The sequence below is a fragment of the Protomyctophum bolini genome (assembly GCF_963924005.1).
Source record: "Protomyctophum bolini genome assembly, chromosome: 4".
Classification (NCBI taxonomy): Eukaryota; Metazoa; Chordata; class Actinopteri; order Myctophiformes; family Myctophidae; genus Protomyctophum; species Protomyctophum bolini.
The window spans coordinates 16,500,515-16,526,171 of record NC_137865.1 but is presented as its reverse complement, the minus strand read 5'-3'; the positions used below and the strand labels follow the sequence as shown (position 1 = coordinate 16,526,171).

The 25,657-nt window shown below is 43.0% G+C and overlaps 1 protein-coding gene across 6 annotated transcripts in view; it reads left to right on the top strand.

Moving 5' to 3' along the window:
* Nucleotides 1-24,676, top strand: part of srgap1a (SLIT-ROBO Rho GTPase activating protein 1a) — a 105,956-nt gene extending 81,280 nt beyond the window's left edge. For 2 of the 6 annotated variants that reach the window (XM_080761992.1, XM_080761990.1), the window contains exons 14-22: nucleotides 1,143-1,220; nucleotides 1,376-1,510; nucleotides 5,209-5,314; nucleotides 5,839-6,063; nucleotides 6,902-6,981; nucleotides 14,339-14,519; nucleotides 16,199-16,336; nucleotides 19,233-19,647; nucleotides 21,216-24,676. In XM_080761992.1, coding sequence (XP_080618118.1) covers nucleotides 1,143-1,220; nucleotides 1,376-1,510; nucleotides 5,209-5,314; nucleotides 5,839-6,063; nucleotides 6,902-6,981; nucleotides 14,339-14,519; nucleotides 16,199-16,336; nucleotides 19,233-19,647; nucleotides 21,216-21,629 — 1,772 coding nt within the window. In that variant the 3' untranslated portion in view covers nucleotides 21,630-24,676. Of the gene's footprint in view, nucleotides 1-1,142; nucleotides 1,221-1,375; nucleotides 1,511-5,208; nucleotides 5,315-5,838; nucleotides 6,064-6,901; nucleotides 6,982-14,338; nucleotides 14,520-16,198; nucleotides 16,337-19,229; nucleotides 19,710-21,215 lie in introns of all 6 variants that reach the window. The other 4 variants (XM_080761991.1, XM_080761989.1, XM_080761993.1 and 1 more) reach the window with 3 other exon arrangements.
* Nucleotides 24,677-25,657: the final 981 nt, after the last annotated feature.

Genomic DNA, 25,657 nt, shown 5'->3' with positions numbered 1-25,657 from the left:
AGGGTATTCCACAAACCGGAGAACTCGCCAGTTTTCCGATTTGCTGCGGTTTAGTGCATTTTTGTTTAACTTCACCTTCATTCAAATTGTATTGAATTGAGAGAGAGAGAGGATAGTTGTTTAGAGATTACACTAGATGAAGTAGGAATGCTAAAGTTTAAACACCAAAGTACTGAAACAATGTAATTCATTAGTAAATAATATCCTGCAATGGTAGGCCTATTATCATTGGTATTCACTTACTCAACTTTATATCATTATCTAGTTGACCATTTAATTACACAAAATAATTTGATCACTTTGGAAATGAACTATAACAGCTGTGGGGTTGACATACTACACTGTTGAAGACATTGATGAAGAATTCTCGCTGCGGCGAGTTGGTAAACTGGCAAGTTCTCCGGATACCCCACAAACTAGGGCCTGTAGATGTATATGACACCATGCAGAGTTAGAATATGAGTGTGAACTCCATTAATAACGACTTCCCACACACAACATGTCAACTTAACGAGCTGGAGGCGTGACGGTAATGACATGGCATGGTACTGCCAACCCGTAGCCGTGACACCAGGCAGACATGCCTCCATGTCCAGAGAGAAAAGCGCTGGCAACTAATTATGCTTGTGCCTAACCCTTGACCTCTCCCCTTATTAAATGGTAATCCCAGTTGGAGGACTTTTTTCTTTTTGAAAACGCTTGATTGCAGGGGGCCTCAGTCATTAATTATCCTTCATTAGAAAAGTGAAGGGTCTTAGCGGACAGCATGGTGTGCTCTGTAGGTCTGACTGGACTCAGTGACTGTTATTTGCTGAGTGGTCCTGAAGTGCACAAAATTAAAATATCAATCATGTTGTTTTGACCAAATACCTTGAAATTGTCATAATAACGTGTGGCCATAATAATAATACATTTCATAAATACATCTTTATAAAAATAAATAAAAGTAATTCAATAAATAGTGCTATTTCTTTGCACATTTTTGACATTTGTTAATGTATATGTTTGTGATTTAAACCAGGATAACACTATTACGAGTTACTGTATATGACCAGATTAACAATAATCTAAAATTCCGGATCAGAACATTATCCATTATTATAATGAAATCGTGGTTCTTCTTCTTCCATCTCTACTGTCAGGTCTCCAACATCAAGGAATATTCAGAGTGTCGGGCTCGCATCTGGAAGTCAATGACATCAAAAACTCTTTTGAGAGAGGTAATTTAATGCTCTGCGATAGGCCCAGTCCACCGCCAAAATCAACGCACCCATTTGTATTCATTCATTGCTGAATTATTTTTCCATCTAGTAATGTGGTTAAGTCCTATGTTTTTTGGAGACCCAGCTGACCGTTTAACCCACCTGCGCACTAGGTAACGACCCTCTGACAGATGATGAGAACAACCATGACATAAATTCGGTGGCCGGCGTCCTCAAGCTCTACTTCCGGGGCCTGGAGAACCCCCTCTTCCCCAAAGAGCGCTTCAACGACCTGCTGTCCTCCATCAGTAAGATGAAAACAAGACAAAACGCACAGCCCACACCCACACTAGGCTTAGGTTATCTTGAAGATAATAATAATAATAAATATACACATGTAATGTAATTGTTTTAATTCTATTGTATCTTTCGTGGTACGAGTAAACATAAGGATTAAGTGACTGATTCCTTGTTGTTGGCATACACTAGTATTCCTGGATGTTGATGCATGTGAGTGTAACTTGAGACATTGTCTCGGTCCAGGAAATGCTTCCTTGACTGAATCTAAACTGGGAGCATGTTCATCGTGACTCACATTTCAGAATGCGGTCACTTTATGAGCCATGTGGCATTGATGTCCTACTGATGAAGTATAGTGTCCTACTGTACTGTCCTTATGCGGCATTCATTCACAAACCTTGTATCTCCAAAACAGTTGCTTTTCAGGAAATGGAAAAAAGTACCTCTGTTCCAATGGATCCAATGTAGGTGTTATCAACAAGGTCTTGTTAATTTGGTCACTTTTGTGTGACACTGACTGTAGTATGATGAAGCATTAATTTGCGCAAATACAAAACGTTCAGATATGGAGATGCAAGTGACGATAAAACCCCACAGACCTTCCAGTTATCCAGCGGTGTTGACACTGTGTGTCTGTGTTTAACGTCTGCCTCTCTCTGTCTGTGGGTGAATGTACCTTTGTGTGGTATTGGGTTCGGAGGCAGAGCGGGCTCATTATCCATTGTAATCGACACAAAGCTGACCTTGCATGCATGCGGCAGTGGCGTTCTGCGCCGGAATGCGTCCGGGTGACTCAACACTGTCGGGACTCTGACAGTCCCATCTCGCCATACATCTGCGTTTTGGTGAAACGTCACTTGCGCATAGACGGACACATTGTCCTCCCTTACTGTAAGGCGGCCGGCCTCGACGTGCTTCAGTCCACTCTTTGTTCCCTCTCTGTGGGAGCGCCTTTTGTCTGATCTTATGAGATGTCATGTTGGGGAGGGAAGAGGGGGGGGGGGGGGGGGGTCTGGGGGGGGGTTGCAGGCTCTGGTAAACAATAAACATTAACAGGAGAGCAAGTGACTCACATGAGTAGAGTGTGGCTTAACGCCTCTGCAGAGTTTGGTGTGTGTGTGTGTGTGTCAGTGTCAAAGTTTTTTTTATATAATAGCAGATCTGCAAGTTTAAGTTCACATGTGAGCTTGTAGATCTGCTGTTTTCGAGTAACCCATTTTTTTTACTGGGTCTTAACTGTAACCCCCCCAAGGACCTCTTGGGATATGGAATTCAATGCAATATGAATATCCACAAAAAATGGGAGTGTGTGTGTGCGTGCGTGTGACGTGTGTGCGTGCTTACTTGCTTGTGTGCTTGCTTGCTTGTACTCCCTTGCAGGTTTACAAATGAAGTGTATCCTGCCCTGGCAGTGCACACACATTTGCGCAGTGTGAGTGATGGGGATTCCCTGTTTACATTCCACTGGCCCAACATACCAGTGGTTGAAGCATGGGCTGAACACCCAGCATATTAAAAGATTTCAACAACACTGTGCTTATTTCACATTGCACAAGTTGGGGTCAGCTGAAGTATCTGTTCCACCTTATTAAAAGTGCCTGCAAATGAGCCCAACAGAATTAGCCTGGTATCAGTTGACTTTGTTTTTGCCAGAGCTGCTTTTTGTCTTACGTCCAACGTACAGTCGCAGATTCCTGCTTTTCTGTTGGGGGGGGGGGGGGGGATTCTCTAATGATTAATTCCCATTTTCAGTTATGCTTACAGTTAGAAATGGATTCATTCATTCATTCATTCATTTCGCAACCAAAATAGCCGATCTAGCTCACTGGGCAGGCTGCGACTTAAGGCAAGCTTGTAAAATGTAGATCGGCTATTTCCAACAAAATTTTTGTCGTGTTTTAGGGTTAAAGTATCGTATGCGTGTGGTATGTGTATGTAGTATGTGTAATGTATGTGCATGCATTGGGGTTGGTCTTTAAATAGCAGCTCGGGAGCTGTGCAAAAACCTAGTTAGGTTCTTCACGTAAGCTGAAATACATCACAAAGTATTCCCAAAAGCCCAAATGGCAGTCGGAAGGAGCTGGTTTGAGGGTGACAGTGCTATTTTTGGCCAGGCAGTGCAACCGGAGCTTATCTCAATGAAATGGCAGCAGAAAGGGGAGAGGAAAGAAGAATAGAAATCACTGGGTGTTATTTGGAAAGCTGTGCCGTTAGCGGTTGTCTCAAGCTGTACCGTTAGCTGTTGTCTCAAGCACGCTGATGGCGCTCAGTTTGAAATGAAAACGAAAGCATAGATTGTATTATTTTGGTGTGTGATTGTTGTGATTGACCACACATGCAGGACAGCTCACACCGAAGCACAACACCGTCGTGCGGCGTATAAATCAGGCTTGATATTCCGAGTTTACTTCTTACAGAGAAATGAAAGTAGGCGTTTTCAAAAGGACATTGTTTTGGTTTTGGAGCAGGATGGAGAGCTTGGGGTCCTTGTTGTCAGGTGGTCCCCCTCCTCAGGAATAACCACCCACGCCACTGAGGTGATTGTCATCTTCTGTCCATCTCTTAGTTATTATAGCGCCATCCTGTGGCATGTCAACTACAGCAGGGGTCTTCAACGTTTTTCAGGCCAAAGACCCCTTAGCTTAGAGAGAGAGACCCTTTCAGACATTAGACCATTTAAACCCTCAATACTTAGTAAACTTGACCTTTGGCTCTGTGCTTGCCTGCTTGGTCTGCTCTTTTTTCCCCCTTTTACACGAAGCTTCCACTTAAAATAGCCGATCTACAAGTTCACAATGCGTTGTGCTTGTCGATCTGCTAGCGTATTTTTGCCTAATGTTCTCCCAGGAATACATATTCTATGGTTCAAGAAGACCCATATATGATCTACAGTACTTGATTAATGTAACCAACCACGCACATGCATGTTAAAGTTACAATCCTTGAGATTGATGTCCTGAATGACACCATAATAACACCAGGGTCCAAATGTCTCAATTGAAGAATAAGGAGACCACCTCCAGGCTCCAACCACAGTGGTTCTCAAAGAGGGATCCAGGGACCCCCTAGGGTCGTTGAGGGGCTTTCAGGGGGTGCCCAGCGAAATGACTGTATTTAGACTCTTTTTTTTTATCGGCTGTTTTAGAAAAATGTTGACGCATCTTGGCACAAAGTATTTTCAGATGGGGGGCCGCCGGCAAATCAATTTGGTGGTCTTTGACATGAAAAAGTCACCACAGCAAATTCCGGATTGACGCTTTAAACACACATGCGCGTCTCCTTGACAAATAACATACTGTAACCTCTGCTGTATACTAGTAGAGCTGTAAATCTATGTTATCCCCAAGAGACTTGTGTTGGATTCATAATAGGCTCCACTTTAATTTGCCCATCTATTTATATCCTGCATGGGTGTGTGTGTGTGTGTGTGTGTGTGTGTGTGTGTGGGTGTGGGGGTGGGGGTGTGTGTATGTGTGTGTGTGATATCACATGGATAATTGTCATTACAAATTAGTGGGGGGTGGACACATCTCAGATATTAAACCTGAATGACATCCCGTTCCCTACCAAGAGAGCATTGTACACACACACACACACACACACACACACACACACACACACACACACACAACCTATAGTTGGCTGTACTGTGTAACCAACATATTTCCTCTTCTTAACCTGCAGCATCATCTTGTCTTGTGTGCAGGAATAGAGAACCTGTATGAGAGATCTCTGTACATCCGCAAGCTCCTCCTGACTATACCCAGATCAGTCCTTATCGTCATGAGATACCTCTTTGCCTTCCTCAACCAGTAAGTACAGCATGTAGAATAATAAAGATACGGTCGTCTGTCTGTCTTTGGAACATCATGGGCAACTATTAAATGTGGTCAACTAACTATGTATTTTACTAACAGTATTTCTACATTGTGGTAGTACTTTGAGTTAACCCATTCTGGGCGGGAACCCCTTTTGGTGTTTTAACATTGTTAATTTGTTACACTGCAGCTATTGAAAAATAGCAGATCTACAAGCTCATAGTGCTGCACTCGGTGCCGCGCTATGAGCTTGTTTGAGAAATCGTGAAAATGTAGTGCAAATCTTTAAATATATATATTCTTTCACAGTGAACGTTTTTAGCTCAAATATTTGCTTCTAGGAGGTCCCTGGAACTACATATTTTCAGACGGGGGTCATCGGCCGATTACAGATCATTTTTGGGGTCCTTGACATGAAATATTGAGCACCACTGACATAAAAACATTGGTATTTAAGACATTTTTTGAATTTGGACGTCTGGACTAAAGTGAATGTGGTGCTGTTCTCCCTGTCCCAGCCTGTCCCAGTACAGCGATGAGAACATGATGGACCCGTACAACCTGGCCATCTGCTTCGGGCCCACCCTCATGCCCACGCCGGACAGCCTGGACCAGGTGTCCTGCCAGGCCCACGTCAACGAGATCGTCAAGACCATCATCATCCACCAGGACACCATCTTCCCCGACAGCAAGGAGCTGGACGGACCCATTTACGAGAAGTGCATGGCTGGAGGAGATTACTGGTAATGATAAATTAACTCTACAGTCCTGTGTTATGAGGCGGTAGTGGCTCAGGGGGCATAGCGGCAGCGTGGGAACCGGAAGGTTCCCAGTTATTAGATCCGGGCTTTCCCAGAGTTGGTGTCCTTGAGCAAGATGCTGAACCCCTAATTGCTCTATTGTGTTTTTATCCTCTGTGATATTCCGTGGTGGTGTTGTCATGGAAGTATTTCCTTTTATCACCAAATGGATACAGGTGTTGTACATATAGATAGATTAAATGGATACTGATGATTTTACAGTGTAATCCTGTGTCAATTCATTTAAATTCATCTCTGAAAGTGTAGATTCCATACATATTTTGAATGTACGTATATTTTCGGATGTGGTTTGACGCTCTTCTCCAGTGAATGAGCTGCGTCTTGCTCCAGGGACGTATTGACTGGTCACATGGCAGGTTAGGGAAACGAACCTTTGACCCCTTCAGCGATGAAGACGCTATCCGTGACCAGGAGGTACGCTGCCTCCGTAGGACTGAGAATAACCAGGGGCGTGTCAAAGAGAAACTAGAGATGTAATGGAGTCATCTCAAAGATGGCTCAATGTAAGATGGTAGCAGTGCTCAAACTCCAAGCTTAAAGTCATGCTTTGTAACTCTTTCAGCTCATTTTGGAACAGGAACAGAAACTTGAGCCATTCACTCGTCTCGACTGCAAACCTACCTCTGACGTTTGAATCGCTGCCCAACATTTGACCCTTGTGTGCGTGTGTGTGTGTGTGTGTGTGTTTGTGTGCGTGTTTGTGTGCGTGTGTGTGTGTGTGTGTGTGTGTGTGTGTGTGTGTGTGTGTGTGTGTCCACAGTGAGAGCCCCTACAGCGAACACGGAGCACTGGAGGAGGTGGACAATGAAGGAGGGACCGAGACACACACCAGCGAGGACGGTGAGTGACAGTAACACACACAGACAGTTGAATAGGAGAAAGGGTGTTGAGCAGTGGCATTTTCTATACCTAATCTGGTTGTTGTTGTTGCTACTGTTGCTGTTGTTGCTTGCTGTGAAAATAGGGAGGCAACCCATTTGCCCAGTGAGAGAAGTCTTCTATTTATTTTTGTTAAAGGGTCACTACCGAGTCACTGTTGTCAGCTCATGGTGGTCCAGGGTCTCTTTGGGCCTTTTCAAATGCAGTGACCACCAGAGAGCTAGACAGACATTGACATTCACTCCTACTCCCCCCTTGACACAGATGGCTTGGTGGGCTCTGACTGGACCCCCATTGGAGAGGAATGCACTTTTATTTGGGTCACAGCTTTTGGTCAGACATGCTAAATGTTTACCCAACTACACAATGAAACGTGTCCTTTTTATTGTTAGTTTATTAGGACATATTCAGAGAGATAGAAAGAGAGAGAGAGGGAAAACATTTCTAAACGTATATGATTCAAGGATTGTATTTGTTACATCTCATGGACGAGTACACACAAAAGTAAGCAGTCTTTAGAGAGTTTGATACTTTTTTAACATGATTATTAACAGTGCAGGAAGTTCAGCAGTAATACATACTACATTTACATTTACAATACATATTGGAATACAGCTCAGTAGAATCACAATATAGGTATATATACAGAGAAAGGAGGCATGGGTGCATCTACTATTTCTGTTCACTTGTATTTTTGAGGACAGGAGTTGGTCTCCCTAAACCCGGTTTCCATAGTGATAAAAAACTGCCAAGATCCCTTTCAGTCTTTCTTTCCTTTCTTCTTCTTCTATGTATTGGACTTTTCTTCCCGTGTCCTCATTACTCACCATCAGTGGCTTCAGACGGAGTTTGTACAAGAGGGCTGTGAAGGGAATGTGGTCGATCTGTCCTCATTATTACCTCTGCTGTTACTCCAAATCACACTCGTTAGCTGCACGTCCCTAACTAACAAAGATGTCTGTCTGACTGGCACTGGTTCCTAAAGTGGGGTCTGTGGAGAGGGGGGAGGGGGTCCAGGCTGCCCCCAGTTAAATGAAGAACAGTTTAAACACTTTAAACATCTCACTCCCAGATTAGTAGGAGGATGGCTTTACGCCTGAGTTATACGTTGCTTTACTCACCAAAAAATAGCCGATCTACACTCACTCACTCACTACACTCACATGTCACAGTACGAACCACTTTGAGCTTGCAGATCAGCTATTTTCGGTGTGCAGCTCTGTATGACTCAGGCTTTACTGATCAAGCCCCTCCCTGTGGGATCTGTTAAATGTGGTCAGGCTATTGTCATTGGTTGTTATTAAAACCTTCATGATCTCATTTGGACGCGTGAGATGCTGGAACTTAAAGTCGATGTTCCACTGGCGTGGTTGCCAGTCCCTTTGTTTGCATCTATAATTTAGCTAATGTTGTTGTTGTGTTTCCCTCTCATTATCCTCTGAAGGCTTGGATGTCATTAGTACTTCCTTGTTAGCGTCTGTTAAAGTGTGCCATCCATCTCCGACCACAGCCCTGAAACTGACCTGTCTCTTTGGGAAGCCCATTAGAACTTTACGCTTTTATCTCCATCTCTTTTTGAGAGAAAGGGAGAAAGTGAATTGATGATTTGTTTATCATTGTGTTGCTTATCATTTAGAATCTTACTAAATGCCAAATAACAAATTTTACATTAAATGGACAATGTGATTATTAGCCTACTACTTTCCAGGGGCAAAAACAATAAATATTGTATAGCCTTAAAATATGTCATGGATGCCTTGCATTGCAGGAGTAACTCCCTCCTTACTGGCCTCCCAGCATGTGAACGTAAGCCCCTATAAGTGATCCAGAATGCTGAAGCATGCTTGGTCTTCAACCAGCCAGAGTTGTCACATGTCTCCCCCCTTCTGCACTCCCCCCATTGGCTCCCAAAGCAATCAAATGTATGGCACCCCTATACCTATAAAAGCCTCATCCAATCCTACGACGACTCCTGCTCACTCAGATTTGCTAACCTAAAACATCGTCCCAGACTCTTCTCCCTTCTGGGGGGTCCCAAACTGTGGGACAAACTCTGCATTGCAGCTAGAACTGCAGATTTCGACCAATTTTTTATTGATAAAAGGACATTGACAACAAACACAGGCCTTATCGGTTACATTTTATTTTAGATGGCATGTTATTCAGACAGATGTTAGGTTCATTTGTTTCCCTGGCATCCTATAGTTTCGATGTAAATATTATTGCTTATTGACATTGATCCTAGATTACTAAGGCTCTGTCTACACTGTCACTCTGTGTTGACCTATAATCCTAGATTACTAAGGCTCTACACTGTCACTGTGTTGACCTATAATCCTAGATTACTAAGGCTCTACACTGTCACTCTGTGTTGACCTATAATCCTAGATTACTAAGGCTCTACACTGTCTCTCTGTGTTGACCTATAATCCTAGATTACTAAAGCTCTACACTGTCACTCTGTGTTGACCTATAATCCTAGATTACTAAGGCTCTACACTGTCTCTCTGTGTTGACCTATAATCCTAGATTACTAAAGCTCTACACTGTCTCTCTGTGTTGACCTATAATCCTAGATTACTAAGGCTCTACACTGTCTCTCTGTGTTGACCTATAATCCTAGATTACTAAGGCTCTACCTGTCTCTGTGTTGACCTTGCTTACTTTAAATCACTCTGGATTATTTTACTGTTAAACAACACCTATTATATTGTGGAACATCAGGTTAACTGCCTGGGTGTCATTATTTATCACAAGCAGCAATCAAAAGGTGCTAATTTGGTACAGGTACAAAACAAGAACAAGAAGCATTCTTATAAATGGTTCTACTGTCAAATCTTAAACCCCACAACAGCCACTGAGTGCCCCCCTTTCAAAAATATTGCTTCCAGCACCACCTGATGTTCTCTGAATGCCCCCTGAGAGGCTGTACCACCCCTGTTGACCAACACTGCTTCACCAGAATAGCAGTGTGTGTTTGTGCGCACATCCTTGGCATATGTGTGTCTATGTCCAAAGAACACAGAAAGGATGGTTTGAGTGACTGAATGAAACAACATTTGAGACGTTGGACATCCGTGGCCATGCTCATTAAATTGAGCTAATTGAGGGCAGATATAAGTCAGCTCCATTCATGGCAGTCTGTCATGAGATGAAGCTAATTTTCCCCTCCCGCTCTGTGTCGATATGTCGATTCTGATCCAAATGCTGCCGGGTCAGGGGTGAACTGACTGGGAGATTGATTTTCATCTCACTTAGCTCTGCGGCGGTATGGCTGAATGGCCTGGTAGAAAAAGATCTATGTTGGATTGGACCGATTAGGGCCGACTTACCGTACGGAAGGTTGTTAGTTTCTCCTCTGCTCTGCTCATGTGTCCAACAGCGATATCTTTACTGAAGCGCACTGGTTCTCAATGTGGGGCTCAGGGAACCCCAGGGATCCCTGAGAGAAGAATCTGTATGGTACAGTAGATGTTAATACAGTATAACTACTATCAGATCTGCTGTGGTTGGAGGTGATCTGCCTACTCTTCCTTTAAGACATTTAGACTAGACTAGTAAGTTACCTACCGGTTGACTCTTGGATGACCAAGGCTGGAATCCCATGCAGGTATGACCTAAACGTCACTGATTGCAGCTTTAAGATTAAGACATCTTACACTGTGTGTACCAGTTCTGTTTCTCTCCCTCTCTGATTCTTTGCAAGAGTTTGTCAGAGATGATGGATGGATGTATAGATGGGTATGGATAGATACATAGACAGACAGACACAGAGAAGAGGGCATGAGAAAGGCAGAGCAGAAAGACATCCTGTATTGATTGTGACATCGTGACCCATATTAACAGAGTGTCTGCTGTCGCATGCCGACCAATTAATTCAGACTGGATGGAATAAATTCTTGCCTGTCACGTCAGATTTAGCCACATCTCATCTAGCCTGCCAGTTGTCAGGTAGAGGCTGTTGTAGAGGGACGGAGAAGCACTGTCGGGTGTAAAAAAACATTATGTCCCGAACTATCTTTTTCTAATCCAGCTGTTTTCAATTGCAATGCCTCACAATAGTATGTGATCAGGTGATTATGTAATAATGGTCACAACAGGCCTAAGAGAGGAATGTGTTCACTGCTTCTCTGGACTGCATCACCCTGTAGTTTTTTTATCATTTCTTCCTTCACGTGGCTGCTTTGGTCATCTGGGAATCTGGGAGAGATACTGTATATCATGGTGGCTTTTCACACTGTAGTGTTATTCATAGATGCCGGGAAAAGGTTCTGTGTGTGCATGTGTGTGTCCAGGGATCCCCTGTCTAACTTAATGTATCCTGGGAGGGGGGGGGGGGGGGGTGTCTGCGAGGGGTGGCGGGCGGGGCTGGAGAATGTGTGCGGAATAAAATAGTCTATTTTTAGCATCAGGCGAGTCTTCCTCACGCTGCCTGCACACATACACATTTGGTTTGGAAATGTGGCTGGTTTTGTGTCTAGTAACAGAGAGGTCTCTCGTTGCTGCAGTAGCAAAGCAAAAGCAACAGAGTTGCTGTTTGTCTTTTGTTTTTGTCATTTCCCACCAAGACACTGACGTATTATGGAAGCTTTTAACCAATTTTTAAGGATTTTGGCGTATTATTGTTGCGGGAGAAGATCTTTAAATAATCATTTTAAAAAGGACATTCCATAAATAGCAGATCTGCAAGGTCTCTTTATACTATTTTCATATTATTGAAGAAGATTTTAGAAGATTTCTGAAAAACGGGAATAACAAGTGAAATTGGATGTGATAAAACAAAGTGGAACTGGAACACTATGAAGTGTAAGCTGATCAATGATTGGCTAAAATGTGTAATCCACCTGTTTATTAAAGAGCTGGAGAGACGGGGAGATCCCTGTTGCTGAACACAACATTTAGAAAATATATATATTTAAAAATATCACATACAATTTCTTTTAAAGCATTTACTTGTGTGTATGTATGACAACATATTAACAATATAACATATATAAAGTTTATGAAGTTCTGGTAATAATGCATTATAAGCTTTGCAGAACAGTATATTATTATAATTTCCATAACTTAGTGAGTTATAAAGACACATGGAGAAGTGCTCTAATTTATCAAACGCATTATACATTGTATCAAAAAATAGGAATTAAAAAAAATCCAAAAAGGTAGCACAAAATTAACAAGCGGGGGACAAGGTACTCACATTTCCATTTCTTTATTGGCACACACCAAAAAGGAACGCTGAGGCATTATACAGGCATTATACATTGTATAAGTACACTGACCACATGTTATGTGGTTAATAAGCAATTGTATCATACGGACCTGTTTTTCCATTGGGAAAAAAATCAGGTCAATAGGGTAATAAATATTTGTAAGTGAAGACCGGACCAGGACTCCCCCATTTTTACTCTTCAAGTTCATTACTCTGACGCACCTGTCCGTCTCAGTAGGTGCAAAAGGATTTTTGAGCGGTGCCTCCACTCCATTATGAGGCTATGTCTGTCCGTCCGTATGTCAGTTTGTCAGTATGTCTGTATGTATGTCTCTGTCTGTAATCTGTATGTCCGAGCAACACCTAAAGTGGCCAGTACAGTACAGCACAGAGTAAAGTGGAGACAGAGTGCACCTGGGGCTCTGGATGTTCCGGGTACCCCCGGGGACCCCCACATGGTAACTCTGTCATTTCTCTACAAGCTTAAAGCTTGTGGATCTACTACACTGTAGTATGATAAAGTAGTAGGGCATTCATGTACCAAATTACACCAATAAATAAGAGGTTTCTGCCCGACAGCAGATACGCTATACTTTGACTACTGGGGGTCAGTGTTGATTTTGGCGACTAAAACTATGACGGAAAAGGTTTGGCGACTACCTTTTTTCACTGACGAAAACGAAATGAAAACTAAGCTATGATGACTAAAACTAAGACAAAATATATTGACAATTTCGTCAACTAATAAAAACTACACTAAAATGTTAGGAAGGGACTAGTAGTGGACGAGTGATCCAGTCTAAGTCATTTTACACTTGGTTGCGTGTAAAATCAGTCATTACGACAGCATCAAGGCCCGCCAAAATACATTTACTTGACTAAACCTAAACTAACACTAAAACATTCCAGGTGACTAAAATGTGCCTAAAACTATTCTACATACTATAACTATAAAATGTGCCCAAATCAACCCTGCTGGGGTTGAGTAGAGTGTCCACCACAGGTCTGGGTGCAGTACAATCAGTCCTGTCCAGTGATCCGTATGGGGGACTGACCACGTATAGATCTCCCCTCGCCAGCGTCTATAAATATCTGTCCCAAAGCCCTGGGGGTCCTGCAGTGGCCCTGTGCCCGTCTGCTGCTGTGGGGGCTGGATACCAAAATAACTAACTGATGGCCATGTGCATGTACCACGTGCATGCACACACACACACACACACAATACAAGAACTTAAGGTCACACTGGGTAACTTTTTCAATTAAACAACAAGTTATTTGTGATACGATCTATGACTGTGACAACTTCTCTGTTGTGTCGTGTGTATATATATTTAGATATGCATGGCTTGTCGGTTCATGGAAACTGTTGATCCTTAAAACACTTATGATGCCCAGCATGTGTCCACATGTCTTCATAATTACATCCGTAGGAGGCCCAGAACGTATGGATGGACATGTACTTTTTAATAATATAAAACGTGATCGCTTCCTCGTTTACGGGCCAACAATCCATATCCATAGACATATGGGCATATAGGGCTCTGGGGCGTGTGTTCTCAAGAGCTTTTCCCGAGATTCCTTGTGAAGCATAGCGGAAGCATGAGCTTCTTCCGCGAGCGTAACATAAGTCCTGCAAAAGGCGCGCTGTGATTGGCCAGTAGTCACTTGAGTGGCAGCGTGAGACGTGGAGGAGTCTCATGAGTGACGTCACTAGTTGGGAAGCGACGCAGCGTGCCTTCAGCACTCTTCCTGCGCGCTTCCGCCACAAACTGCAGCGGCCAATGAGGCATCCATTTTTTTATATCTATGCAACAATCTTATTTATTTACTCTGAATCTACGGCGCTGTCCGTTTTCATCAGAACGGCAATGTTCTGTCCTAATTTCTGACTTCATCATGCAACTCGTTTGGAATATTAATGCTTCTAAAGAGAGATCAGAATTATTAGTGCGAGGTAGTAATGGAAGATTTCACCTCCCGGGAAATGGAACTCTGAAAGCTTTTCAGAGTAAAATCTGCCTCATCTGCTTGGCATTCTAGCACATTTTATTCTGAAGAATTCCCTTTCACAAAAAGTGTTAATAATCCACATCTTTCCCTTGACAGAGGGCGAGCCCATCGAAGCCATCGCCAAGTTCGATTATGTGGGCCGATCGGCCCGCGAGCTGTCCTTCAAGAAGGGCGCCTCCCTGCTGCTCTACCAGCGTGCGTCTGATGACTGGTGGGAGGGACGGCACAACGGCATCGACGGCCTGGTGCCTCATCAGTACATTGTGGTACAAGATATGTGAGTATTAATGCGTTTCATTCATGATCGAGTAATATGTAAATTAATTATTTAAATCGAATACAAGAATAATCTATGATTAATGACCGATATAGCGATCGGTCTATTTTATCGGCCAATATTGGCCAATCACAGATCTGTATCTGGCATCGTACTCTATGTTGTCCAATACATCATGTGCCTGTATGAAAAAATTAATAATTTGGAAATGGATGATCTACAAGCTCACAATGCATTGCATTTCATTTAGTTTAGTTTTTGTGTATTTCTTATTTTATTTATTTGTTGGATTGTATAATTAATATACAATCAAACTTCAATTTTCATATTGAAGTTTAACTTATACCCTTTGTTTTTTTTTTCACAATATCGGTCAAAACATTGGTAATAGGTGGTCTACCTCTAGGGCACTCCAAAAATCAGGATCAAAATCAGACCCAAAAGTCTGCCATCAGCCGAGCTCTAATCCAAAAGGATCCAGGGGTTGTGTGCGGCGGGGGCTTTAGGTTCTGTTGGCCCTGCTCTGCCCTGGAGCCTCCTCCATCTCTAGGGTCCTTAGCCAGCCGTTCTGTCACTGTCACCATCGCCACTAGGGACCCTGACAGCCCCTGTGAGCGTACCCTCTGCCCTGGCAACCACCACCGGCTAATGGAGCGGATCGGCTGTCTAGTTAGGAAGGGGAGCACACAATTGCTCCTGTCGTTTAGTAGCCGGCCGGCAAGATGCACCATTTAGAATGTCCTCCCTCCTTCCCTCCCTCTCTTACTCCTGCTCTCCCTGCCGCATGTCGTATACAGCTGTCCTGTCAGGCCCTCCATCAATAATTCACACGCGGCGGGGCACTGCTGATGGGGTGTTTTGGTAGCTAATGAAAGAGTGTCCCTTAGCGCACGGGTTCTCCAACATTATCACACGTCAAGGACCCCCAAATTGATACGCATTAGGCTATTTGACAAGATGTGGTGCCAAGGACCCCCATAGGAGAAGATCTTAGTTGTTAGATTAGATTTAATACAGACTTCTGAAACTGTCTATACTGCAGGTGGGGGAGAGAAAACTATGATCTGAATAGTTGCTCTTATACAGTACATTCTCTCATTGGATTATCATAGGCAAACAGTTTAAAAATAGCTTACATCGGAAATGTATTTTCTGTTTACTAAAGAGCTCGGGAGAGAGAGAGTGAGAGAGAGAGGTGAAGAGTTGCTGAACAAACACTCTACAATGATTGCTATCGGAATATCGAGCTTTAACTTTTTAATTAAAGAGAAGAAAAAAAACATCACTTACATCCCATTTAAAATGCATGATTAGAATATTCAGCAGAATAATTGGGATTATCATTTAATTTGAGTCATAATCGTGCAGCCACCATTAACTCTGAAACCAAATGGACCTTCTTTACGGGTTGAATTAAGTCTGGGGATGTTACTGTGCTGGTATGACTCATCGGTCTCCGTTGGGACCTTGGAGGAGAGCAGAGTTGCTGACGCCACAGGAAACTATGATATCAAGCACTGTCATCTGAGACATGCGGCTAGAATGAAATATGCTCTGATTCGCTTTTTTCCCTGTTTTTCTTATTCTGGTTGTCTCTCTCTCTTGCTGTCTCTCTTTCCCTTTCTCTCTCTCTCTCTGTCTCTTTCTCTCTCTCTCCGTCTGTCTCTCTCATATCCCAGAGATGACAGCTTCTCAGACACACTGAGTCAGAAGGCCGACAGTGAGGCCAGCAGTGGACACGCGGGAGACGATAAATGTTCAGGAAAAGACATGGTCTCGCCCAGTGACACCAGGATCTCCGAGGCGTACATCAGCAGGTTGGTTCAGACCACAAGCTTCTCTTTCAGGGCAGAGTCACAACAAAATTCACACTTTTATTTTTTTCACACTCTGTTGCTCTAAGCTGGGAGTTTAGTCTCCCACAGTGTTGGTTAATATGTCAGTCATGACATAGCTTTTTCATTTCAAGGACCCCCAAATTAATATTAAATTCATAATAAAATAAATGTAAAAGCTTTAGCTAACGAAAAGATGGTCGATCAAATTACACATATGACATATTTGAACTTCAACTTAATGATCACATCCCACAAGGGTGTGTGCAAGGTGTGGGTGGAATTTATTGTTTTGGAGGAATATAGAGAAAGGAACAAGGGAAACCAAGTTGGATAACAAGGAGACAGACTGTCAGATATACAATGTCAATTAAATATACTTTGCATCAAAGTAGGTGTAGGAATAAAATGAGGCAGAACCACTTATTAGAAGCGACAACATTTTCTTCAGTGCATATGAAAACCATGAAGACAATGTTAATTGTTGTTTTATTTGTCAAAACATGCATTTGGATTACATTGCAATGTAATCCAAATCCAAATGCATCGAAAGGCACTTCATATTTTAAACTTGATCTCTTCCAAAACTTTGGTGTGTGCTCCACCCTGTCATATTCACTCTTTCAGATTAGCCAACAAAGAAGTACATCCTTCCCATTGTTCTAGATTCTAGAAAATAGAGTACATACATACATCATCATGAATCATGCTCTAAATTGTATTAAAAGTTGATTTTACAGTGCTTTAGAAACCACACAGATAAACGTGTGCACGCACGCACGCATGCACACACACACACACACACACACACACACACACACACACACACACACACACACACACACACACACACACACACACACACACACACACACACACACACACATTCACATAAGAAAACACACAGAGAGGATGCAGTCACAGATCTCTTTTGGCAGTGAACCTGTAGTCTGCTGGTGGGGTGCCAAGATTTATATTTTATTCTTTTCAAATTCATTGCTGCATTCTCATTCCTTGGAGTGGGCTGAGCGACCTTGAAATGTCTGGTACAGGCTCTCGCCAAAATGCACGATGAGATCCTTTTCGGGGAAGCATGCTCGCTTGCTCATTCGCTCGCTTTCCTTCTAACAGTGCAGCTGAAATGTTAATGAATCGCAGCGTGAGGAGCAATATGTAGGTATTTTTCTGTGCATGTCTTCCACCAGCAGGTGGAACATTTCAATCTGTCTAAAATCTTACTCCATCACTGCACCCAGGCCACTTTAAGCTAGCTTAAAGCTGTAATGCGGGACTTATTTTAACCAATAAATGTTATTTCAACCAACCTGTATGTATGGTAGAGGATGTTAAAGATGGTGCAAATACAATTTTTTGGTTAACAGTACACAAGTGATATTGTGGAATGTAACAAATCATAGTCAGAAACTATTTTATGTATTTATTAACATTAAAATACATTAAGTAAATACATTTCCAGTGCGTATGTCATTCTGGCCAGGGGCAGACCGTTCAAGGTGCAAAGCGATAGGGCTGGAATCATTTGTATTTTGAAATGCAATTGATATGAAAGCTATTTTTACAGTAGATAGCTTAGTGTAGCTTGACAAGACGAGCTGATGTGAGCCGACGAGGACTGAGCATCACACACACACAACGTTGTGTTTCTACCGCAGGACGTGAGGGGCAGTCACCGGGTGAAACGGGAGTCCACACTATAATCCCTGCCCGACTTACTGTACATTCAGAGACCATCTCTCCCATTTGGGATGATCTCTTCCACTCTCCTCCTTCGTGTCTACTGTTCTATGCAGACACGCCTCAGAACTGCTGAATCATTCATCATATCACAACCTTTATGTAGCCCATCATCTGCCTCCCCCCCCCCAGTATTCTTAATCAACAATGGACTTGTCAGACAATCCCTTGTCAGGTGGGTGTCATGGCAATAATGGCAAACAACACAAAAGCTCCCCCAAGGGATGCCAGCCAGCATGATTATCTTGTTGAAAACGGCATGCATTTTATTCTAATGTCATTGAAGCAGCTGCTTGTCATTACAAGTGTAACGGATTTGAGTTGATGCAATATGTGAGTGCTTCTCTTGTTTGGAGAGAGAGAAGAACGTAATACATGAACATGGAGAGGCTGAAGGCTCATAGTTTGATGTGTGAGGGAGCCTGCCTGCTTGTTTTTCTTTCCTAAGCCTGGTCCCCCCCCAAGGGAACCAGGTCTTGTGAATGCAGACTGCTCCCCCTGTGGGTTATTAGCGGCAGCTGCAGTTGTTTATCTTCTCCAAGTTGCTCTTTGCAGCGAGACCGAATGTGTCCTCGGTGTAGACCTCTGTCTGTCTGCTGTGATCCATCGCAGACACTCACTGTAACTTGTAGAGCAGTGCATCTCAACCGTTTTGAGATCTGGTCCACCCCACCAATACAGATTTGGTATTATAAGAAGGCATAATGCAGCCAATTCTATGTCATTTATTTGTGTTAATATTTAACACATGAATGATCCTAAAGTCATATATCGATACCAATAAATCAGTAGGGCTGTAGTTGTAATGAGAAGAGTACTTTAAATATTATAGTAAAATATTTGAAGTAAAATATTTGAAGTGGCTGTGCCTCTGACCACTGCTCTCTGCACTCTTTACCATCAAGGGTTATTTGTGTGTAACTTAACTTTAACCACATGAACCCTATAGCAGCTGGGGCAAACATTTGGATAAAAAATAGCCGATCAGCTATTTTCAGAAAAGACAAAGAGGAAAATACTAGAGGACCACCTAGTGTAGAGCCCTGCGGCAACGCAGTCAACTAAGTGGGCTTGAGTGGTTGAAAACGTGCTGAATCAATCTGATTCCCCTTCCCCACAGCAGCAGGCAGAGGAAGCGGTCGGACCCTCCGTCGCGACGGCCCCCGGCCCGCCCCACCGACGTCCACTGCATGGTGCACCCCTCCTCCCAGCACGGGGGCCACACGCCCGAGATGGGCTCCCCGGTGCTGGGGAGCCACTTCAGCCCACGAGACATGCTGCGCACGCGCAACAACCACCTGACCGCCATCATGGACAGCCCCGAGGCGCAGCGGCGCCGGCCGCGGCCCCCCGGCCACGGCAGCCTGACCAACATCAGCCGCCACGAGTCCCTGAAGAAGATGGAGAGCCCGCCGATCCGCCGCTCCACCTCCTCGGGCCAGTACGCCGGCTTCTCTGACCCCCACCCCCACCACCACCTCCTCCACCACCACCGCGCCGGCGGCGGGAAGCCCCTGGACCCGGAGACCATCGCACAGGTCAGCGAGGGACGGGCGGCGCCCACCATCCCAGCCCTGCCCCGCCCTGTAAAAACCACATAGTCAGTCCCTGTCTTCTGCTACCGTCTGGCTGCTAGTATACACCCTGAACCATCCAGAGCGTTCATTTAACCTGCAGGGCCTCTAGTTGGACGGTACCACAGTACTTCACTAGCACACAGTACTTTGCTAGTACAAAGTACTTTGCTAGTACACAGTACTTTGCTAGTAAACAGTACTTCGCTAGTACACAATACTTTAAAGGTACTGTGAGACCAAACTGACCAAGTTCTGACAAATTCATTAGTGCATTGTGACACATTTTGGGTCGCTGGCCTTTATTTAATATATATTTATATATATATACTGTATATTATTGCAGTCAGGCAGATACCTTGAATCTTCATATTTCAATTTATTATGTTTTTTCATCATTTGATGTCCTACTTCATCATAAGAGTGTCAAACAAAAGTAGTGAAAATAGTTGATCTTGAGCTTGTAGATCGGCTATTTTTCGTATATTTAAAAAAAATGGGTTTGGACCTACTAGGTTTCCACGCCACAGCGACGATATGCAGGTGTATATACAGTATTCTTTTATTTTTTATTTTAATTGTTTTCAAGTTACAACGTATCATCATGCATTTGTGAAATGCTTTAAAAATATGTATTCTTGTGCGTAGGTTCTTAGTGACTCCACAGCTGTGTCGCCTCACTCAAACTAGAGGCCTGACCTGTAGTGTAAACACTGTAAAGGACCGTTAGTTAATTTAAAAAAAAATATTAATTAAATTTGAAAAAATAAAACTGAAAACAGCTACACAGACAGACAGCGGGGTAGATAGATGGTACATTCAACTGTATGTCTGTCTGTGTTTATGTGATGTCTACTAGGAATATGTTCAGATGAATTGCAAGTTATCATCTCTGCATCTTGTTCACATTAAGTGGTGTTTTGTTTTTTTTACTTATCCTGTTAAAACTCTGTATTGTGATTTTAATCACTGCTATAGTGTTTGTTCAGTAAGTAGGGGTCTCACCGCCTCTCCTCACCACAATGATTACTATCAGAATATAGAGCTATTTAACCCACAACAAATACCACTTACACCACCTTTAATGTTTCAAGTCATTAGCATGCCAAAAGGGGGTCTTCAGTACAAGACAGAACCCTCTCCACTCATCTCTATGCATGTCCTCTGCATGTTTCTTGGAGTTCCGTCCTTGTGTTCCCCTGAGCCCGAGCAATATGTCGGTCTGGACGATGTATTGGTCATTATTTGACCTTTTTTGGAAGACATCGGTATCAGTAATTATGCCGTGTCCCAATTTTTTTATGGAAAGGAAGTCGTTGCCTGACGTTGCCCTCCATCCATCCATTGACTGTTATTTCACATTCAAATTATTAAATGCAGTTTGGATCAATGGGTTGTCAATGGAGGGTATTGCAACTCTCAATGTAAAAGAAATCTAGTGTTGCAAATTGCGGCTACTCCTTTCTCTCTCCTCTTGTCTACGCTTCTCTCCTCTCCTACTCACCACGCCTCTCCTCTCCTCTCCTCTGCAGGACATAGAGGAGACGATGAACACGGCTCTGAACGAGCTGCGCGAGCTGGAGCGCCAGAGTTCGGCCAAGCACGCCCCGGACGTGGTGCTGGACACCTTGGAGCAGCGGCAGACCTCCAGCGGCGGTGGGGGGGGCTGCGGGGGTCCCACCCCGGGCAGCTCCAGCGAGTCCCTCAGCCCCGTCCACAACGTCATGCTGAGGTCCGCCGCCAACACCGAGCCGCCCGTCCGCCGCACCAGCACCTCCAGCGACGCCATGAGCACCTTCAAGCCGGTGGTGGCCCCCCGCATGGGGGTGCAGCTCAAGCCGCCGGCCCTCAGGCCCAAGCCCATGGTGTTGCCCAAAGCCAGCCATGTCCCGCAGCCTCGCTCGCCATCCCCCCAGGACCCCCTGGATAAGTCGTGCACCATGTAAACACTGTGGGGCAAAGTGTTCATACTGAACTCTGACAGACGCGGGGAGAGAGAGAGAAAGCGTACTAGGGGATTGTACTGTAGCTACAAGTTAGCAGTGTCTATAAAGTGGTATATTAATAATGATCTCTAAAGTGTAATATACATGGTCTAGGCGGACGAGACTCACTTTAGAGAGCGGAAGCCAAACGACGGAAATGTTCTTGTAGTTTCTTGGAACATGTCAAGATCGTCAAAGGGCATTCGGACAGTATTTGGACCTCTGGACGTACAGTACATGTATGATTACAGATGGACAAATATTGCGTTGAATTTGCTGTCACTGTGTGGTTAAAACTATAACCTGTTGACATGCCATCAATATTAGTTTTTTTATGTTAATGTCAACAACAAATCACAAAGGCTTCCTTCTAGCTTTTAGAACGTTTAAACTGGTAGTTTACAGTCATCGAGGACTATAGAAAACGTGGTGAAAGTAGCCGCAATGTTTACCACACAACCCGAAGAGGAGCTTCATGGGAAATGTAGTCTTCAGTAACCACACAACCCGAAGAGGAGCTTCATGGGAAATGTAGTCTTCAGTAACCACACAACCCGAAGAGGAGCTTCATGGGAAATGTAGTCTTCAATAATGAAAGTACTTGCAGAAATGGAGCTGAACTGTATTTTATGTTCTCACCTAAAGTAATATAGAGGCCGTGGAAGGTTTGGTTTTGCAGACTTTACATTGTAAATAGTTAGAACTGTTTCGATTGCCATTACAAAGGTGCTCACTATGCTGGTGGAAACAGTTTAGACTAGAGCATAGATTGTAGTGGTGTGTTGTGTAGACTGAAACAGGGGCTGAAGACCCCTTAAATGAATATAACTAGGGGTACACTGTTGACAAACAAACAGTATTGATTCTCATGCTTTGTCATTGGTCTGTTGTACATGCTTCTGTGAAAGTTCAAGACCTTACCATGACCAAGATGCGCTTGCATTTCAAAAACGTACAAAGACTGTACATCTGCTCTGGTTTCACGTGAGTTTATTTCAACACCTGACTCTTTCATTGCTCCCTGGAATGAGGTGAGACTATTGGATAAAACCACTATGTAAAAATAGCAAAACACTCCATCATGAGCATTCTGTGAACATTTTGATACTTTGTTGAATTTCCTATAACTTGCAATAACCTTTTACAGGTTATGAACCACAGAGAGTGAACGTGTGAAAGTAGAAGTTCTAAAAAAAAGCTATTGTAATGAGTCATCTCCTACCTGTACACAGTACATAGGACATTAACCACTTCAACCCTATATACTGTGTTGTACATCAAATTGCAAAAATAGACGATCCACAAGCTTACAACGCGGTGCACTGTGAGCTTGTTGATCTGCTATTTTTGCAGAATGTTTTGCTTAATATGACATGCCCATAATAGTAGTGACGCTAGGGTTCATGTGGTTAAGGTATGGGGTACATAACCTATACACAGTACTGTACACATGCCCTTAGGTGTTTTAAGCCTTGCTTTATTGCGTTATTTGTCCAAAGATATGGTTATGTACATATTAGATCGTGTTAACCTTTCCTGGTCGTATGCAGGTGTGATTCAACAGATGTGTATCTAGGCAGCGCTCTGTGTGTGGGCTTGTACTGCCAGTAGCCATGCACCTAATGACTGTTAATGTAAATGCCTTGTTATATGTTAATGCTACATGTTAATCTTTATAAATGTCAGTTGATCTATAACACTGGTTCTCAACATTGGGGTCCGGGAACCCCCAGGGGTCCTCGAGTGTCCAAATGGACCTGTAAGGCTCCATTTGGAAACTGAGTTACAGAGTCCATGTGGGTCCTAACGTATGACTCATTTAACTGGGGACCCTCTGGAACACGTACCCTTCTTAAGGACTCCTGGGAGTACACGGACTCCACGTTGAGAACCAGTCATCGATGAGTCCACAATTCAACTTACATGGGAAAGTAGTCACTTGCTGGAGTCAGATTAATCTTTTTTTTTTTTCTTGTTTTATGTTAGGGGAGATAGTACTGACATTGAAAGGCTTCGGGTGCGTCTGTATTTGTGGATGATGGATGAGCGACAGTTCTCAGCTTTAAAGAAGCCGTTAAGTCACGTAACTTGTGCTTCTACCGTCTAGACTAGGGAAATGGTCCCATAAATAGTGTGTACAACATGTCTCGGTGTGTGTTTGCCTGTCGCACTTAAAGGGGAATTTCACTTTGAAACACTTTTTGTGCACCCTAAACAGTTTTTCATTTGCTTGATTCAATATTTAGATATTAATTTAACCCACAAATGAAGCAACTTAAAAACTGTCTGGTGTGCACACAAAAGTTTGAGTAGATGTAAAAATGACACCAGAATTTCAACTTTAAGTCTAACTAGTGCTCCACGCTTTCAGGCTAACGACACTGTACTGTAAAAACAAGAAATGGAAAAACGGGGTGCATGTCTTGGAAGAGTTTGCATATTGGTTGCAGCCAGGATAATAACTTTGACAAAAGGCTTGTTTCGACTGGAACAATTAAGCAGCTCTCTCCTAACAGAAGGTTTACAGTGACTTTTAACTTGAGAAATGTCTTTGTATGTATAATTATATAAAAAAATAATGATTTGATTTCTGAATTACTAACATTATTCGATTTTGTTTTTCATAATGAGCTTACCTTTTTTATGTGTTTTCTTAGAATTTACTGATGTGCTAGAACAAAGGCTGTAGAATAGACGTCCAAAGATACAGCAGCCAAGCTATGAGTATGAAGCCAGTTGCAATGCGTACTGTTGTCACTAGATGTCACTATATAACATGACAAAAGGTAGCAGCCCCCTGTCAGCAAGCTGTAGTACATCAGTAGTATGTACTTGTGAAAGTGCCTTTGAAGAATAACGCTTTAAAGGAACTGGAGATATATTCTTTGCCGTCGCATTTTAAACCCTATGTTTTGAGCAGGTGCAGTTCCGGAGGAAAATTAATTAATGATGCCATTTTAGGAAATAAAGTTATATGAACGAAATAATGAATAAACAGCTTACCCATTGTTGTGACAATGCATTTTTATGTATAGAACTGTATAGCCTATTTGGCATGTAACATAACAAAGTTCTTTGGGGGCTTGTTCCTCAAGGATTTCTAATTTTTGAGTTTTACAGCTATCTTGGCGTGTGTACCAAAAATATAGAAGTGAAGAATAATAGACGGGGCGAGTAGTTTGGTATTCAAATGTCAATTTCAATGTATTTTCTTGTATTCTGTTTGTGTGCTTTAGCCTACATGTGGTTTATTAAGCAACAAGAGGTCTCAGGTTACCACGACCACGTAGGCCTATTTTAAATCATCATACATTACTGATGTGATGTGCACACAAACGCCTCCACTCACTGTACTATCAAAGTGTACCATGTGTTCATTTGGACCCAAATAGAAAGACAGTTTAAACCCATTCATTTCAATTGTGCTTTTTGCTCAATATAAATGACCACACTTTATGATTGTTTATTAAGCAGACTGTACTGTATACACACCTGGGTCAAAAATACTTGGACAGTAATTATGTTTCAATGTGGAGATTATTTAGGATTGGGTGAGTAAATTGTGTTGAGTGTGTAAGAAACGGTGTATTTATGCATCTTGAGGTAGCATTCAACTAGTGTTGGACAAGTGTACACTACAGTAGGTCCATCTGGAAATGATTGGCTGGAAGCAGAGCTGCCCTGGTCACTGGTCAAGCCTTGACTGTGTCGCTTGCCAAAAAGCATTTTGGAAAGTGACCCTCATGTGATAGGCCTTGTATTAAATACAATATAATGTGGCAGTGTGACATTTTAAACAAACATGTAAGCTTTTATGTATTGTATCTATTCTAATTGTCAATTGCCACCTTATAGTTTCTGGTTTACAGTGTAAATAGACATATTATCTTTTGAACATGACACTAAATCCCATTTCTTTCAGGGATTTGCAGATGTGTAAACTACTCCAAGACATTTGGTTTCTTTCCCATCTCTCCCAGTGGGTGGCT